The sequence below is a fragment of the Paroedura picta genome, chromosome 4, assembly GCF_049243985.1.
Source record: "Paroedura picta isolate Pp20150507F chromosome 4, Ppicta_v3.0, whole genome shotgun sequence".
In the NCBI taxonomy this organism is placed as follows: domain Eukaryota; kingdom Metazoa; phylum Chordata; class Lepidosauria; order Squamata; family Gekkonidae; genus Paroedura; species Paroedura picta.
The window spans coordinates 50,804,692-50,822,109 of NC_135372.1; the positions used below are offsets into that span (position 1 = coordinate 50,804,692).

Sequence of the window (17,418 nt, forward strand, 5' to 3'; positions counted from 1 at the left end):
TTCTTCAAGAGTTCTTTATTCATAAAATGTTTATTATTTCCATGATTAATACCACCCAAATACCACATAGAGATCCATGCAAAGCCAGACATACACACCAATACTTTATCTCCGATTTCTCAAGAAAAAGACCTTAACATACTTTTGTACCTTACTGCAAGCTGCTTTCTGTGAATTCTGACAGGTTGCATGACATTTTGTCATTCAACACAATGCACTTGTGAAATTGTGTTAAACATTTATACTTACAACTCTCATATTTTCAATTCATTTTTGCTATAGTATCTTTAGAAATAATCATGTTTCTAGTATAGAAAGTTTACATTATTACTGAAAGGTTATTAGCATATATACAAATGTTTTCCAAAACCTAGTATAGCATAATGCAGTGGTGACCACACTCTACGTCAAACATTTCACAGTGAAATGCCATCTATAACCAAGCACATTACTATAAAAATGCAAACTGTTACATATTCATTCTTATTCATGACCTTCCTACCCTATACCCTCGAAGGGAAAGCAGCAGCTTTTAAATTATAAAAAGATATCCCATTGAATTGGGAACATAGCAGTCCCAAACACAGCACAGAAAGTTAATTAAATATATACATAAAGCACAATCCAGATCAAGTTAAGCACTTTTAAGTCCCATTGAAATCAGTGAGAAAGTTAAAAACATGCTTAAAGTTGCTCCCATTGAAATCAATGGGTACATGGCTGGATTGTGTTCATAATTAAGTTAAATATAACCAAAATTCTTTGAACATTACAAATCCCTATTCATCCTTAAAGTAGACTGTATCCTTTGATTTTGTCACAGTAAGTGCTTTTATGTCATCCAGTAGTCTTCTAGGTGTCACAATGTGAGTAGAACCTGGTAAAAAAAATGTAATCTTGAAAAAACAGTAAGAAATAACAACTCACTGAAACATTATGGGAAAGTAAGTGGAGATTTTCCTTTCCTTTGGCTACACTCAAACTGTATTTTATGATTAAATTCAGACTTCATTAATAGGTCACAGGAGACTAAGAGGCAGCTGTGAACTTTAATCACATATGTCCCACTGGAGGAAGAACAGAAATAGCCTTTGACCAGGGCTCGAGGGTCAATGTTTAATAGTCTTTGAGATGTTTCAAGCTCTCAAGGACAAAGTTTCAGAGGGCACAGAACTCATTGTTTACACCTTCTGCAATCCATGGTGAATAACACTGTCAACAGTATTTGTATAGTGCCAGAGTAAATTTGTTGCAGCACCAAGAATTCAACTGCAGTAGATCAAGCAATGGACAGTCTTGAGAACTGAAAATCTTCATTTATATTGGTCATCTGATCAACTCAGAGTTGACCTTTCTACTTCTCCCGCTTCTGTGTTTAGAGTAACTAAATGTTCTCCATCTGTGGGAAAAAAAGCTTGTTTAGTTTTTGTTCTTGGGGAAGGTTTTTTGGAAGTTACAATTCTGCTTTTAATGTTCTCTCCTCTAGGTCCATTTAATGATTTTGATTTTTTTAATTGTTTTATTTTTTTCCAATTATTTTTCAATGATTGTGCTTTGCTTCAGGGATTCTGGATCAAAAGTGTGATACAACTGTAGGAAAAGATGAATGCCAGGCTTTTAGATGTTTAAAAGCATGTTACAGTGTTTGTTTTCCCTTCACATGTTTTGTATTTGAAATAATGTGTTTACACCCTCAAGAATGATTAACAATGAGAAATTATTTTTTTAAATGGCAAAAGGACATAACAATATTTATATAGCAAAATAAGAAATCAAGAATTTTTTTATAAACATTTAATTCTCCTCTACATTTGTCATCAGATAAATCTACCAAATTTACAACTTTAATATGAAGCAACATGTTTAATATGGTTGAAATAATGGAGGCAGTGAGTTCTCCTTTGGAAGATTTTAAGCAGAGGCTAAAGAGTCATCTGACAGAAATGCTGATTTTATGAACTTTGAAAGATTGTGAGTGGGTGGGCAGGAACAGATGTGCCAGTGTTTGTCTCTTGTGGCCTATCCTTGCATACCCAGGGAATTGGTAATCGCCACTAATAGGATGGTAGGTGATTACTTATTTATTTATTATATTTCTATACCGCCCTCCCCGGAGGCTCAGGGTGGTTTACATTAAACTTATAAACAATACATAGAATTTCCTCTAGGCTGAATTCTGGAGGTTTCTGGTGGAGGGATAACTTGGGCATGAAATTGGGGTCACTGTGGGTGGGAGGGTAGTTGTGAGTTCCTGCATTGTGCAGGGGGTTAGACTAGATGACCCTGGTCTATGATTCTATGAAAAATCCATGGATTTTAGATTTGGAAGGATTCAACAGTAAATTTGGATAGCATGCATATTTATGGCAAGAGAAAGATTGAATCCATGCAAACTTTTCAAATCACTATATAAGGAATAGCTCACTGAAAGTACAGGACTAAATAAAAAAACAGATTGAGTCGCAGTAATTTCTAGAAAAACTTAACTGGGGATTGGACTATTTATGAAGATCTGTTGATTACTAAACAGAGACTTCAAGCTTAAAGAATGGAGTGAGGTACAGGGAATAATAAGTGAATGGTTTAAATACCATCAAATATACAAAAAGGATTCAAAAATAGGTTTTCTAAAACTAAATCTGAATATTGAATGATTATAAAAGAGGAGAAAAGAGGATTACTTTGTAAAATGTACAATTTATTGTTAAATTTGTATACTGAAGATGAAAGAGTGAAGGAAGCAATTATTAAATGGGCTAAGGACACAATTAACTTAGATAATTGGAAGAAATTATAGAAGAAAGACTTAAGCTACACTGTTTGTACCTGCCTGAAAGAAAATGGCTATAAATTGATATACAGATGGTATATCTGTATATAACTCCAACGAAACTAGCAACATTTTCTAATAAAAATTCCAATAAATGTTGGAAGTGTAAACAGGCGAAAGGATCTTTTTTCCGTATGTGATGGCAGTACACAAAAGTCAAACAATACTGGGATATAATTTATAATGAAATGAAAAAGATATTTAAATTTATTTTTTCTAAAAAAAAAACAGCGCTTTTCCCAACGATACGGGGGACAGCCCTCAAACGGCTGATCTCCTTCCTTTGGGGTCGTGGTCAGAGGGTAGCAATAGGAAGGCGAAGGTGAGCAGGGATGTGGCGGCGGGAAAATCGTGCGGGGGAGAGGGGGGGTTGGGGTTGGGCAGGGCGGGAGGTGGGCTGACAAGCGCTTCGCACCAGCTGATTGAGCCCTCCGCTTGTCAGTTCGGGAGTAAGGGGCCACTCGTTGGCCATCCCCATCCCGGATCGAGCCCTCCCACACAGGCCTTAGCCTTTTATTTATACCGCTCCTGCGGAGCGGTATAAAGATATACACAAGGAGTGTAGGCATGGAAAAATTAGCATTGGTACTGAGACAGAAAATCCAGGTCTTGATTCAGACCAGGAGGAGGCATTGGACTTGAGCTTCAGTATCAGTTGCAATTCAGCAACCTCTCTTTGAAATTCTTCCTGAATTCCCTTTAAAATTCCTTTGTCAGAAAACTGCCACTCTTAGGTTAACAGCAGAACTCCTGGAAAGTTAAAATGCTTCCCCTCTAGTTGTTGTTGGATGTTATTGTTTCTAAAGTCAGTGACTGCTTTCCTTCCAACAGACCTGTTTCTTCTCTCCTCGTTAAGAGGAGGCAGGTATTAAGAGCCATACCTCAGCATGTTTCCAGACAAGCCATCTGCAGCAGGGGGAGCTTCAGGAGACTGGGACCTGTGCTCTTTCCCAGCAACAATGGGTGGCCTTGCTTATCAACAATTACCATTTCCAGGAAAACCAATCTGCATGCTGAATTCTCAGATCAGGAAGCCCCATTGGGTATGACCTGCTTGCTGCACTGCTTTTAAAGAGGCCAGAGGAAAGTGAAGATGAGAATCAAAACAGGATCTTGGAAGACTTCTCTGTGGGCAGTTCCCCATTAACAAGGGGAAGACCTAGCCTCATCTGCCAGCAATAATTAGCTGCCTGTTTCCAACTCAACCACATCTCCTCATTTCAATGGAGAAGGCAAGTGATATTGAACACAGTGGTGTTTGTATGCCACTGGAGGCCTCCACCTTAAAGCTGGGTGCTGTGGCCAGAGGGTACCACACCCTTAACATGAAGGCCTGCAACGTTTATGTGGCTCTTTCTTACTCAGTACACAAGAAGTATAATAGTGACATTCTAAATATTAGGAGAGTAATAAGGAGTGAAAGCTTTAGAAAGGCTGTCGTAAGTTGTTGCCAAGGGTAGAGAAAATTGTTGCCAGGGCTGGTTGAGGTACTACACATCTCATGTTGAAGCACTGGCTTTTGTATTGATTTAAAATATACAAAACTAGCAGTAAAGCTAGTAGAACAGGTCAAACCCTCCGCCAAAGAATAAATGGACACAAGTCTGACATCAAAAATCGCAGGACTGAGAAACCTGTAGGGGAACAATTCCAACTTTCCAGGACATTCAATAAGGGACTTCAAAGTAGCTGTTTTATTTCAAAGACATTTCAAGAACAGACTAGAAAGGGAAATTGTAGAAATGCAAGTTATTACAACACTCAAAACAATGGAATTCCCAGGACTCAACAAGGATATTGGTTTCTCATCTCACTATGTATCCTAACCCCATTCAATTCTTATATCCACATTTCTTACAATCCCCTCTTTTTATTTTATTTGGGACAATGAGACTCTTATGTGATGTAAGTAAGCATGTAATGCTAATTAGAATCTAACTGTTCTCAGGACAGGATAACGTACTCAGCACAGCTTGTTACTTGTGGGGATTCCTCCATGCTTGGGTGGAGATGAATGGGGCTAACAACAAGTTGCTTTTAATTACTTCTTTTCACAATTGGGAAAGTGTCTGCCATTAATTACCAACTTTACATTTTCATTGCCCCAATGTTTTTGTAAACAACTGAACCCAAAGGACTGATTGGCTTTTCTAGCAAAGAATTATCATACTGCATATTTAAACGTATGATACTGTTTACTAATTTGCTTTCTTCTTATAGCTGTACTCCAAGAAAGCTCATGCCTTGAATAAATCTTTGTTGGTCTTAAAGGTGTCACTGGACTCAAATTTTGTTGTACTACTTCAGACCAACATGGCTATCCACTTGAATCTAGTAGTAAAGCCTGTTACTTCTGGAATGCAATGGGTGCTAGGTAAGTGTTCTCTTTAAATGCTCCCCCGTACCTTCACAGGCATCTTTGCTTATGAAGGTGTTGGAAGGATTTAAAGGGAACAGGTGGCACAGTTGTGAAGAAAGATAGGAAGAAAAAGTAACAAAAATATAGCTTTATGTTGCAATCCTACATATACTTTTCCCCATTTCAAGTCAGACTTACCAATAACAACCTCACAAGACTTGAAGGCTTGAGAAACTTCATATGCACAGCGCATTTCTGAATATGTAATGCCTCCAATCACAAACACAATGAGCTTTGAACCACTCTTCCGATCCTCCAAATAATTAGTTTTGGGCTTATGTCGAGCACTGCAAAACAGAACATTTCAAATACTACTCTGCAAGCTGTTCATATTTATATGGAAGTAATCAGCCTACTATCAGGAATTCTACCCAGAGAGATAAAGAGGCTAACAAAACTTACCTCACTGCTCCAGTACCATTCCAGGGTGCAGGACACTGAGAACAATAAGGCCACTCTTTGGAATCTAGTTTATTTTCTATAGCATCCTGGAAGACAACAAGCAGATCATTTCTAGTGAAGAAGCTTTTGATAATTATTCAAAACCCACCTATTTCCCATCAATAGCAAACTGGTGAGAGAGCTGCACTCACTGCAGTACACATTCTTGTGTATTCATGTCAATGAAGAATGGAAGTCAGGTCTCAAGAATGATAAACTTTTTTAGGCAAAGGAAAATATTGCATTCTTACATCTTAAGTGAAACCCATCAAACTACACATAGTCACTACTCCACAAGCCCAAAACTCCACAAGCCCAAAATAGGATCTATTTCCCTCTTTGGATAGTGATGAATCAAGGGGAATACTAAAAGGGGGCTTTTAAACAACTTATTTAAAATAAATCTCGCTGAATTCCAGGCACGGTATATGTTTTTCAATGAATGGATATACTATTGTTCTTCTAGAATGCATATATATAATTTTCTGCAAGTCATCAGGAAACTGCTACTTGTATGCTGAGGAGTATACTGGAATGTTTTAAAAAACAAATTAACATTAATTTAAAAAATACTTTTCAACAATTGTCACCAAGTTTGGCCATTACATTACTTTTATGAATTGTGATGATGGAAGCCAGGAGGAAGCATATGCACTACTCCTGATATCCATATGATATGCATGTGATTGGTATCTATCTTCCCTCCAAGATGTCTGAAAGGGGACTTCCTGTGATATAAAGAGGGTCATTGTAAATGATGATTCTAAATATAGGTTTTGAAGGCCCTAAATACTTTATTCAAGATTAATATTAACTTTATTCAAAATTATACCTCCATAATGTCCTTAATAACAGGAGTCCATCTAGAAAGGTCAAACGTTTCTTTTGAAGACCGCTCCTTCCTTGAAGATCGACGCTGGGATGCAGACTAAAATAAAAATTATAAAGATGACAATCCCACGTGTACATATGAACCCATAAGCACTCTGAAGGCAAAAGATGCCGTGTTTCTTACCGTGGTGACGATAGGGACACCAAGATACTTCCAGTTTTTTATCATGTCACTATCATTTTCTATCTGTACATTCTGGATCAGCTTGTCCAAGTTCTCTTGCGTAGTGCCTTTTTCCAAATTAAAAATTAAAAAATGTTCAGATTAACTTACCAATTCCAGACAAAATGTTTAGGTAAGTATTGACCTGTGGCCACCGTAAGAGATGGAGTGAGGTTATGCATAACGCTAATAGTAAACCTTCCATATATCAGGCAGATGCTCTGTTTAAAAAATATGCCTTTTAAAATGAAGATATTTTAATTTTTTTGCATATCTTTAGTCACACAGTGAAGATCTTTGTGCTGTAGTGCCAGCTGTTGCCAAAGAAATATTTTTAAAAATATGCACAGCCAATCAGATCTCCAACAGTCAACTGGAAGCCCACCGGGACAAAAGGCTCATCTCCCTCACCCATTTTCTAACGCTTAGCAGATGCCAGGAGAGGTGTTGGTGGGTACCCGTGACCTACATCAGAAGTGATAGTGTAACTGAGTGTTTCTGCATGACACAAGGCAAACCTTTACTCTCCCTATCCATCTTGGCAGTTCAGTACTCCTATGTCTGTAGAATTCTAGCTTTGTACTGCCCTCTCTTCTCTCAGTCTATATGTAAATTTCTTACAGTTTTTTAAAACCCACTTTAATTTGAGCTCTGATGTGAAGAAAGTAACTTACTTCAGACATAGGCACTAGTAAGTAAGGAGGAATTGTGAGCTACATGAGGGCCTAAGAAAATTCAGGCCGAAGTTGTCTCTGATTAGGCAGCAAAATGCTCAAACACATAGTTTGCTTAATGGGAAGAATACTTGAAATTAATATTCCTTTTATTGTACATTTTTATGTCTTGTTTACTTTGCTTTTGTATTTTTAAATTATGGGAGGAACTTGTGTTTTTCCCCTTTCAACTGTTATTTCTTATGTTGTCTAGGCATAGGCACAAACTGGCTGATGAACAAGTTCATCACAACTTTAGCCTGGTTCATGATTGGCGATCTTCACAAACTTTCACAAATTTTGATGCAGTTCGTAAAAACCAGCTGAACTTCAAGGAGCTTCCTGCTACTCAGCTGTCAGATTTAGATAGATCAGTCATTTAAACCGGAGGTCCCCAACCGCCGGGCTGTAGCCCGGTGCTGGGCTGCGGCTCCCTGCCTCCGCAGGGCTGCGCCGGGTCACGCATGTGCGTTTGCGCCATGTGTGGCCGCAAGCGTGGGAGTGCCGTGCATGCGCATTTGCATCTGCGCATGGCGCAAACGCGCGGCATGCACGGCCGGGTGATCGCCCTCCCTGCCGCCACCAGTCCGCAACCTGAAAAAGGTTGCGGATCACTGATTTAAACCACTGCTTTCTTCACCCCAAGAAAAGCCATGAAGAGAAGAAATGACTTTGTGTTTCCCAGTGCTTAGCTGTTTGGAAACTCCTGCTCGCTGCAGCTTTTCACAGGAAGCAGAAAGCAGGGTTTAATTTGCTCAGAGCCATTTAAAGCAGTCCTCACTGCTCAGCTGTTTGGAAACCCCTGCTTTCTGCTCCCCACAGCTTTACCACAGGGAGTATAAAGCAAGGGTTTAAATTTTAAATGGCTCATGAACCAATATGAACTGGTTTAGTATGCAAACTGGTATACTGGTTTGTACCCATTCCTGCCAGGCTATCAGCACAATCAGGTCAGGTATATCTACAAAAGGCTAATTTCATCAACAATTCCAGTTTGATTTGCATTTATTTTTAAAGGCTTTCTCCAGAAAGTATCAACAGCAATTTCAAAATGATCTACATGCAACAGTCACATTTATCTAGTTAAGCATACAGTATAAACTGCATTGCAAGGAGGAGGAGGAGGAGGAGGAGGAGAAGGAGAAGGAGAAGGAGAAGGAGAAGGAGAAGGAGAGCTGGTTCTTATATGCCGCTGTTCTCTACCCGAAGGAGGCACAAAGCGGCTTACAGTCGCCTTCCCTTTCCTCTCCCCACAACAGACACCTTGTGAGGTGGGTGAGGCTGAGAGAGCCCTGATATCACTGCCCATTCAGAACAGCTTTATCAGTGCCGTGGCGAGCCCAAAGTCACCCAGCTGGCTGCATGTGGGGGAGGGCAGAATCGAACCCGGCATGCCAGATTAGAAGTCCGCACTCCTAACCGCTACACCAAACTGGGTCTCTATGTACTATAGCTCCCCTGTAAAGCAGATACTGAATTTAAATCTTACCATTTGTGCTGAAGATATAGAGAAGAATGGCTCTTATCTTATCATAATTTTCATGATTTTTATTGAGCAATACTGGAAGGAGGACTCTCATTGAGTCTTTCACTTTTTGTCCATCTACATCCGTTCCAAGAGCCAAATCCTAAGCCACAAAAACAGGAGACATTATCTCAAATCAAGGCAAACCAATTCCCTCTTTGAATGGTACTTAAATGTTGCTGTGAGATCTTTGTTTTTTGCAGGTGGAAATTATTAATTTAGCCACCTTTTGCAAGGTTGATAAAAACGGTGTGAAAAAGCAACTATACATTATTAGAAGCTGGGGGAGAACCATACGAATGCAATTGTGTATTTTCAGAGGTCTTATACCAATTTAGTTTGCAAATAAATTATCAGCCATCTTTGTAACTACTACCTCCCTTCTTTGCTTCCCCTTGCTCATATATTTCCCCAAAAGAGTGTTGGGGCATCCACTGATCTGTTCCCTGTGTTTCATAGAGTTTAATAAGGCAGCAACGACCTACCAATGGTGGAATAGACGAGCAAAACACACAACTGCAGCTGGGTTTTGAAGAGCAAGGAGGCGCTGCTGAATGAATGTCCTGGAATCCTTTTTGTCCAGGGAGCAAGTTCTATGGCATTTCTGCAGCCACACACAGTGCTTCTCCCTCACTAATGACAGCTTTGCTCTGACATCTCTGGGCTGGAAAACTCAACTAGTTTCTCTCAACAGAAAAAATGATGCTTCAAAGATGCTGCTCCTTGAGGTCACTCAAGGCAAATATCAGCTCCCTTGAAAAGGCCAATTGTTCCTCCCACATAACTCTACAAACATTGCATAGGTCAAACCACACTGGTCACATGAGTGATTCACACACCTGTTCAACTTTGCACAGCTTCTCTATATTACTCTTGAACTTACTCATACAATCTTCAGCTATGTTAAGATGGACCACTTGCTGAAAAACAGAAACAGGATTACTTGTACACAGTTTAATTTATAACGCATCAGAAAAAGCCACACAACTAAGAAATGACTTAACAGCCAATTATGCCTGCGAAGCCCCTTCTCCAGAGTACCTTCTACCCTCCACAATCTTCCTCTCAGGTTCAGGGTTTCAGGTAGGTCAGACTAGCACCCTTCTCATATCTGTTCCACATAATTAGTTCTGGCAAGGGATTGGAGGAGGAGGGTTTCACATGGCTTAAGTGCCACTCAGCGCTTAACACTCACTCAGGATGGCTATCCCGCCCCTGAGTGCATCCTCCAACTGGCTTGCCTGTCTGTCCAGCCAATCACTTTCCGTCCCCAACCCCTGACCAGTCCCTCCTCCTTCCACTTCACTCTGAGGCTGCAGATCCCTGCCGCGTGAGAGCTGCCCCTGCCAGTGAATTCCCTAACAGCTGCCTGCAGTCTTTCCAGGTCCAGGGGGGGGGGAGGCGGCTGTCTGCAGAGTTCTTCCACCCCCCCCCCAATCTAGCGTCCATTGTATTCCTGAATGCAACAAGCTTGGCCCCTAGTCTTTTATGATATAGACCATTTCACCTCATAGGTCCTCTCCCTCAGATAGGATAGCCCAGCCTTCTTTAATAAACCTCACTCAAACTTCAGAGTTATTAGGGTTGGTGCTCAAACACAGTTTGATTCACCTGCTGCCACTGTTTAAATATATACAGACCATAATATTACTCTGTGTTTGTGTGTCTATGTGTCTTCCCTTGAGACAACCAGCACACAGGGTTCAACAAACAAACAAACTTAAGAGAATAAGGTAGAAGGCACAACATTTCTTTTCTCTTGAATTTTTGAACGATTCCCTCATTCCAGCATTTGGGGATGTTTTGTTACTGACTTTTCTTTCCATTTAGCTTTAAGCTGTTCTTTACCTCAGTTTTATTCAGTTAGACTTACCCTTTTCCATTCCCTACCTGCCAGCTCCCAACTGCTCTCTAACTGCCCTCCTAACTGCTGTTTTCAAACTCTCACTACCCTTCCATTAATTCTCATTGGTTGCCATTGAGAGGTGGAACCTAATGCCTTATAGATCTGATCCTGCATTCCGTAGGTAAAGAAACCAAGGCAGTATTTCTCATTTCTGAGAGACAGACATGTTTAGAGATATACTGAACATGATTCTGGTGTTTCCTACAAAGCAAAAGGCTTGTGGAGTTCCCCAACTGCAACTGCTAATAAAGTGCTATGGCACCTGGACTTCCACAAAGCAAGTTTCTGCAGTTTCCCTGCTCCAGTATGCTGGCAGCAATTATTCCCCCCACCCATGCACTAACAGATTTCCCTTAAAAAAAGGCAACTGAATGTCATTATAATAATTAAACTGTATCAGGTTCTCTGATTTGCCAGAATTTTTTAAAAAGCTCAGTGTCTAGCCATCATTATGGAGATATGCCTTTCTCCTTACATCTCTGCAACAAAAGGGACTTTTTACTTTCAGATGATATGGGAATTCAGACTAGATACACTTATTTGTTTGCTGTTTGAAACAAAAAAGTCCACCAGTGGTGGGGGAAGAAGTGGCCATTGCAGGAGCAGGCAGAATGCTGCGTGTGGGCAGCCCCGGAAAATACAGATTCAATTCAAAATGATGCTTATCTAAATGTTAGCACATTACCCTACTGAAGCACTAACATTATCCAGGGTCTGAGGAAAATTTTGCACTGCATCCTATGCCAGCAAAGCTATCCATAGTATCAAACTATTAAGAACCACAAAGCATGAACAGCTGACACCCAAAAATACCATTGTATAAAACTTTGCTTACCTTAGTAATCTGTTTACGAAAATATGGCATCTTTTTCATAAGCTGGGCTAGATTACTTAAAGATAGCTGAAAAACAATTTTAACATTCAGTTTCAACTATTTAATTAAGCATATCTGTTAATTTCTAGTTTGGGGCAGCCTGTTTATTCAGGTGTCAGTATGGGGCAGTGGTTAAAGTATTGGACTAGGACTGGCTTATTCTGGTCTAGGATCTGGGTTCAAATCATCATTTGCCATGAAACTTGCTGGGTGACTTGGGCCAGTCACTCTCTCTCAGCTTAAACTAACTTCACAGGGTTGTCGTGAAGATAAATGGAGGAGGGGAGTGTCATGTATGTTGCCTTGAGCTCCTTGGGAGAATGTACAGAATAGGTCCCACTATGTTCAATGGCACTAGGACAGCCCTGTCTGCTTTCCTCCCTTCATTTCCATTTCTCTTCTGTGACTGAGATGCCCTAGTAATGTGTTTTCTTCTTTACTGAAGAACTTTGGCTGTTGGTTCAGCCTAGGAATGTGAAAGATGGATCAGGAGCCTGCACTTGAGGCATTTTTAAATTCAAAAATAATCAAATATTAACATAACATATTAAAATAACATATTAACATAAAGGGGAAAGGTCCCGCGTGATCAGGGATTGAAATCTCTATGATAAAACCAAGCACAGACTTTAGTTCTTAAGCTTTTCACAGTACTTAAATATTTACATTGCGCGTTTTTTGTTCCAGTGCTTTCCCAAAATACTTATTTATACTTCCTTTGAGTAATCTCTAGTTATTTTTGTTTTCAGAAGGTTAGTGCACTCTTTCCAGTATCCAAACCCTTTCTCTTGAAATACCAAAACCTGAGGTTTTAACTAACTCTTAGCTCGCTAAAGACAGTTTCTAACCACACTACACCAGGGATCTCTGAACTCTTCATAACACTCTCCCTGTTTGACTGGGTAGGGAATTTCCTTTTCTCTTTCTAGAAGTTATATCCCCTTTTCCTTGGCCCAAATAAGAGTCTCTTTCTACTCCCCAAATTTCCTTGACAATGTCCTCCAGTTCTCTGTCTGTGTGGAAACACCCTCAGCTAAAGCTGAAATCAGACTCAATTTTGTCAAGGGAGAAATCTGACTGGCTGTTTCCTTAGGTTGCGGTCTCAAGACTTTTTCTGCTCAGCTGATGCTAATCAATCAGATTGTTTGCAGCAGCCTGTTAATCAAGGCCTTGTTTCTGTGAAGAATTAATCCCTCACCATTCCTTAGTTGCTTGTACAGTACTTCTAAGCTTAAAAGTGCAGTCTGTCACAGGCACATATTCCCAATAAGTGTGCACAGGACCGCAGCCTAAGTATACCAATATATCAGGGTATTAGCAGCTATCTGGATGAACTTATACTATGTTGACAACTTCGTAAAAGAGCATTTAACATACTTAAGTTCATATTTAAACTTACTTTCCCTTCTGTTGCCTTCCTTTTTGAAGAAACTTCTTTCATAAGTTTTGGTATTTCCCTATAAGCAGACAAGGGAGTGACTGAATATTTCATCATTCAAAAGAGACAAAGTACAAGAGTATATTGGCTTAGGAAAAGGTTTGGAGATACCACATAGAATTTTCTCTACTAGAAGCTCCAAACATTACCTGAAATGTTGGTCCTGAGGGAACTGGCGAAAGTCACCCCTTCCTTGTACACAGAGAAATTCTAAGTAAGGATCCAAGATAGATAAAATGCCCTTACCTCAGCATGCAGCTCTCAAGACTTTCTGTGTTCAGCTCATGGTAACAAATAGATTGCTTGGAGCAGGGCACACAAACAGAAATAACTGTTTAGCAGATAGTAGCTTTGTTGTCAAGCACAAACCAGCAAGGGCTTCTTGACAAAATTGGGGTAACAGAAGAAGGAACACCAGATCATATAATGCCAGATTCTGAAGCAAGAGCCAAGCATAGGCATCTTTCAAAGCATCCGAATCCTGGATTTAGGACTGCAAATTTTTATATACACAAGTGCCACCACAGTAAAACTGAGGAAAGGGAGATGCAAGACTGATGGAAAAAAGTTCACTTCACTGATTTCCAAAAGATGGAGATTCTTTGTCTACATGTGGGCCTCCTGCAGATATCCATTGTAGCCCAACTGTCTGTATGTGCATGTACAGTTCTGTAGAGAAGGAGGAGGAGGAGAAAACTCCTTGGAGGACAACAATAAAAGGGATCAGAGAGGAGGTGCATAGTGCTGAATTAAGGGTTAAAGACCAGGAGGGCTTTTGATGGGAAAGACCTAGAGAGCAGTTTCAGCAAGGACAGGTCTAAACTAAAAATGGAAGGTGGTGGAAGAGCTAGCTGTGATTGTGCAGGTAGAAAGAAAAGACAGGTATAGAAAGCTGCCTTCTGAGAGGAAGGGGGGAAGAGAAAGTCTGGGCAAGCATGAGGAGAGGGGTCGGATTACAGAGAGTCTGACCCTGAAATAAGAATGGTGATTAAAATTTAAAATACTAATCTACAAGCTCCTAGATTTGTGCACTTTCTGATCATGTATTTTTACAAAAAGGGAAACCAGCCAAGAGAGGCCCTATAATTTATGTCAGGATGGATGAGTCATCGCCAACTGCAAAGTTTATGTGAACTTCCTATCTAAGGAGGTGCTAAGAGACAGGGGAAGATGTCTGTGATGGCCATCCTGTTTACACAGGTATGGGGTTGTTGCAAAGTCCTGTAACCAATTTTCAGGGGTGGGGGAGTTTAAGCACTTACTTCATAATGAGACTGCATTTGCTCTGATTTTATTTCCTTAAAGGTCCTCAGTCTGAATAAAATGTAATTTTTCTGCTACACCAAAATGTTCTCTTGACTCTGTATTAGAGTTTCATGATAACAGTAAGCTGGCCCACAGAACTCTTATGTTCCTTGGTTCATTTTTTGTTTAGTATGTTTTACAGGTAATGCAGCTAGGCAGTGGCAAAATATATTGTACAAATATTTTATTCCCATTGTACAGAAGAAGAACTGAAATTTTTCCAGGCTCATAGAAAGACTGCAGCCCAGCAGTATTAAAGGACACACAGATTTCCATTTGCATCACCTTCTAAACAGGAAATATCAGTTAGACCATGCCAATCTAGATGGAGCAATGATCTGACATGGTATAAAGCAGCTTCATGTGCCCAAACAGGCCCAGGACACCTTTCCTCATCTCACCAAGAAGATTTTACTCTCAAAGTCTAATATCCATGGCCAATATTTCTTAGTCAGAACCAATTGAGGGGGGGCGGAACGATTTACAGCATCCATAGCTGGCCAGACACACTCCAACCTGCATCTTTAGGCTACAAAAACTGAAACTCACCCACACAGCAAGTGACAAGACACTCAGCAAGGAAGAATCAAAGTTGGAGTGGTTCCAAAACACCTCACCGTGCTTGTGTCTAAATAAAAATTTTGCTACGGATCTTCCAAATCAACCCCTAAATTTTGCATATTCATTGCATATTCACTGACTGTTAGTACTTGACAAAGTTAGAAGTCTGTTTAGTTGTTATGTAATATGAGACGCAGGCAAAGGCACACATACTCCAACACATCTGCAATATGCTTATGCCGGATCTTCACCCAGACATCATCCTCTTCTTCTAGAATTGCTTCCCTTTCTTTCCCACTTGCACCATCGGTTTTATATCTACACACAGGAGGGGAAAAGAAGGTTAGTATGCAATAAGCAGCTGAACTTGCAGATCACATTTCCAAGACTCTTTGTGAACTTGTATTATAAAATGAATCTGATGCAGAGTAGTGTGCGGTAGCAATCTAGTTATCTGGGAAGCAAAGGCCCCAATCCAGAATGCTAAATACATTTACTAGGAAACAAGTCCTTCTAAAGTTAATGGGACACACTTCCAAGTAAACATGCACAGGATATGCTGAAAGGGTAATCATGTTTAGTTATAACAGCATGTATGAAAACAACTGAAGTGAAAAACTGCGAATCCTAAGAACAACTGCCAGCTGACCATGACATTTAGCTTCTTCTCTGGTCAGTTGAACCACTTTGTGGTATGAAATAAGGAAATGGTTTTGAGATGCAAGCAAAGGCTCCTTCATTTAAGATGGAAAAAGAATCAAAATATTGACTTTACATGCAATCACAGAATCGACTCTAATACAGTGGTTAATTTTTTACATACATCTATAAAACATGCTAAGCATTACACACTTATTAAACAGATTCCTATGAAAAAAAATACTACAGAACATTCTAATTGCTATGTCACAAAACACTACTGATAGGTAGAAAAACTCACACAAACTGATTCAACCAGCAAGCAATCGAAATAGAAGAGGAGGGAAACGTGAAGTTAGTTTATTAAAATGTTTATGACCATACCACTGATTTTGTAGCTACTATGGTCTGGTACCTTTGAGTATACTGGTTACTCCTCTTCTCCCTATACATCAGTTTAGAAACTGAGATTTTGCTTTGAGGGTTTCTGTGTTATTTATTTGTTACATTTATATAGTGCTCTCCCTGAAGGCTCAGGGTGGTGTACATGGAACGGGAACAGTAACAGTACAGAGATGTCATAAATCATTAAACATGGAACAATTGTGGAACAATGGAACAGTATTGGAGGACAAAAATTCATAATTGGAACTTGTTGGTGGGCCTGTGGTCGTTACAAGCATTAGCTTCAGTTTCATAGGAGGGGAGGATCAGGGGCCCAGTGGAAGAAGATGGAGCTAAAAGATCTCAACCAAAAGCCTGGCAGAGGAACTCCCTTTTTCAGCCCTTGCAGAACTGTTTTAGTTCCTTTAGGGCCCTGATCTCCTCTGGGAGCTTGTCTCACCAGGTGGGGGCCAGGACAGAGTAAGGTCTGGCCCTGGCTGAGGTCAAGCGAGCTTCCTTGGAGCCAGTGATCACCAGGCAGTTGGAAGCGGCAGAGTGTAAGGCTCATTGAGAGGTATAGGCAGGGAGGCGGACCCTCAGGTACTCTGGGCCCTGACCGCGTATGGCCTTAAAGGTAATTACCAAAACCTTAAGTCTGATCCAGAATTCGACTGGAAGCCAACACAGTTGTTAGAGAATAGGCCCTATATGGGAGTTGTAGCTGTGAGGATCGTGGCCGCTGCATTCTGGATCAGCTGTAGTTTCCTGATCAAAGCTAAGGGCAGGCCTGCATAGAGAGAGTTACAGAAGTCCAGTCTAGAGGTGACTGTTGCGTGGATCACTGTGGCTAGATGTTCCGAGTCCAAGTAAGGTGCTAGTAGTTTGGCTTGGTGAAGGTGATAGAATGCCAGCTGCACTACTTTCGTGACTTAGCCTCCACTGAAGGGGGGCATCAAGAAACACACCTAGGTTCCTGGTGGAGTGAGCCACTGCTATCTGTACTCTGTCCAGGTTAGCGAAGCATGCTTCCTCACTTGGACTCTTCCTACCCAGCCACAGGACCTCCATCTTTGAAGGGTTGAGCTTCAGACGACTCTGCTGGAGCCACCTCATCAATTCTTCCAAGCAGCTGGCTAATGTTTCTGAGGGAGAAACAGGGCAGCCATCCATGAGGAGGAGGAGCTGGATGTCATACACATATTGGTGACAACCCAGTCCGAACTTCCGTACCAGTTGGGTAAGAGGGCGCATGAAGATGTTGAATAGGATAGGAGAGAGAACTGCCCCTGAGGGACTCCACAAGCAAGCTGGTGGTGGTTTGATGAAGCT

General features: G+C 40.6%; 1 protein-coding gene and 1 long non-coding RNA gene across 2 annotated transcripts in view; one reads left to right on the forward strand and one right to left on the reverse strand.

Moving 5' to 3' along the window:
* The window catches only part of STXBP3 (syntaxin binding protein 3), a 38,233-nt gene continuing 20,815 nt past the window's right edge, over positions 1–17,418 (reverse strand). Inside the window, exons 10-19 of the mRNA XM_077332808.1 lie at positions 15,280–15,384; positions 13,162–13,219; positions 11,724–11,789; positions 9,822–9,902; positions 8,947–9,085; positions 6,706–6,812; positions 6,523–6,618; positions 5,652–5,737; positions 5,388–5,536; positions 1–877 (exon numbers count right to left, since the gene is read on the reverse strand). Of these exons, the coding sequence (XP_077188923.1) occupies positions 780–877; positions 5,388–5,536; positions 5,652–5,737; positions 6,523–6,618; positions 6,706–6,812; positions 8,947–9,085; positions 9,822–9,902; positions 11,724–11,789; positions 13,162–13,219; positions 15,280–15,384 (985 nt within the window). The 3' untranslated portion in view covers positions 1–779. The remainder of the gene's footprint in view (positions 878–5,387; positions 5,537–5,651; positions 5,738–6,522; positions 6,619–6,705; positions 6,813–8,946; positions 9,086–9,821; positions 9,903–11,723; positions 11,790–13,161; positions 13,220–15,279; positions 15,385–17,418) is intronic.
* Positions 872–17,418, forward strand: part of LOC143835349 (uncharacterized) — a 27,481-nt gene continuing 10,934 nt past the window's right edge. Inside the window, exon 1 of the long non-coding RNA XR_013230106.1 lies at positions 872–944. This is a non-coding gene — a long non-coding RNA (uncharacterized LOC143835349). The remainder of the gene's footprint in view (positions 945–17,418) is intronic.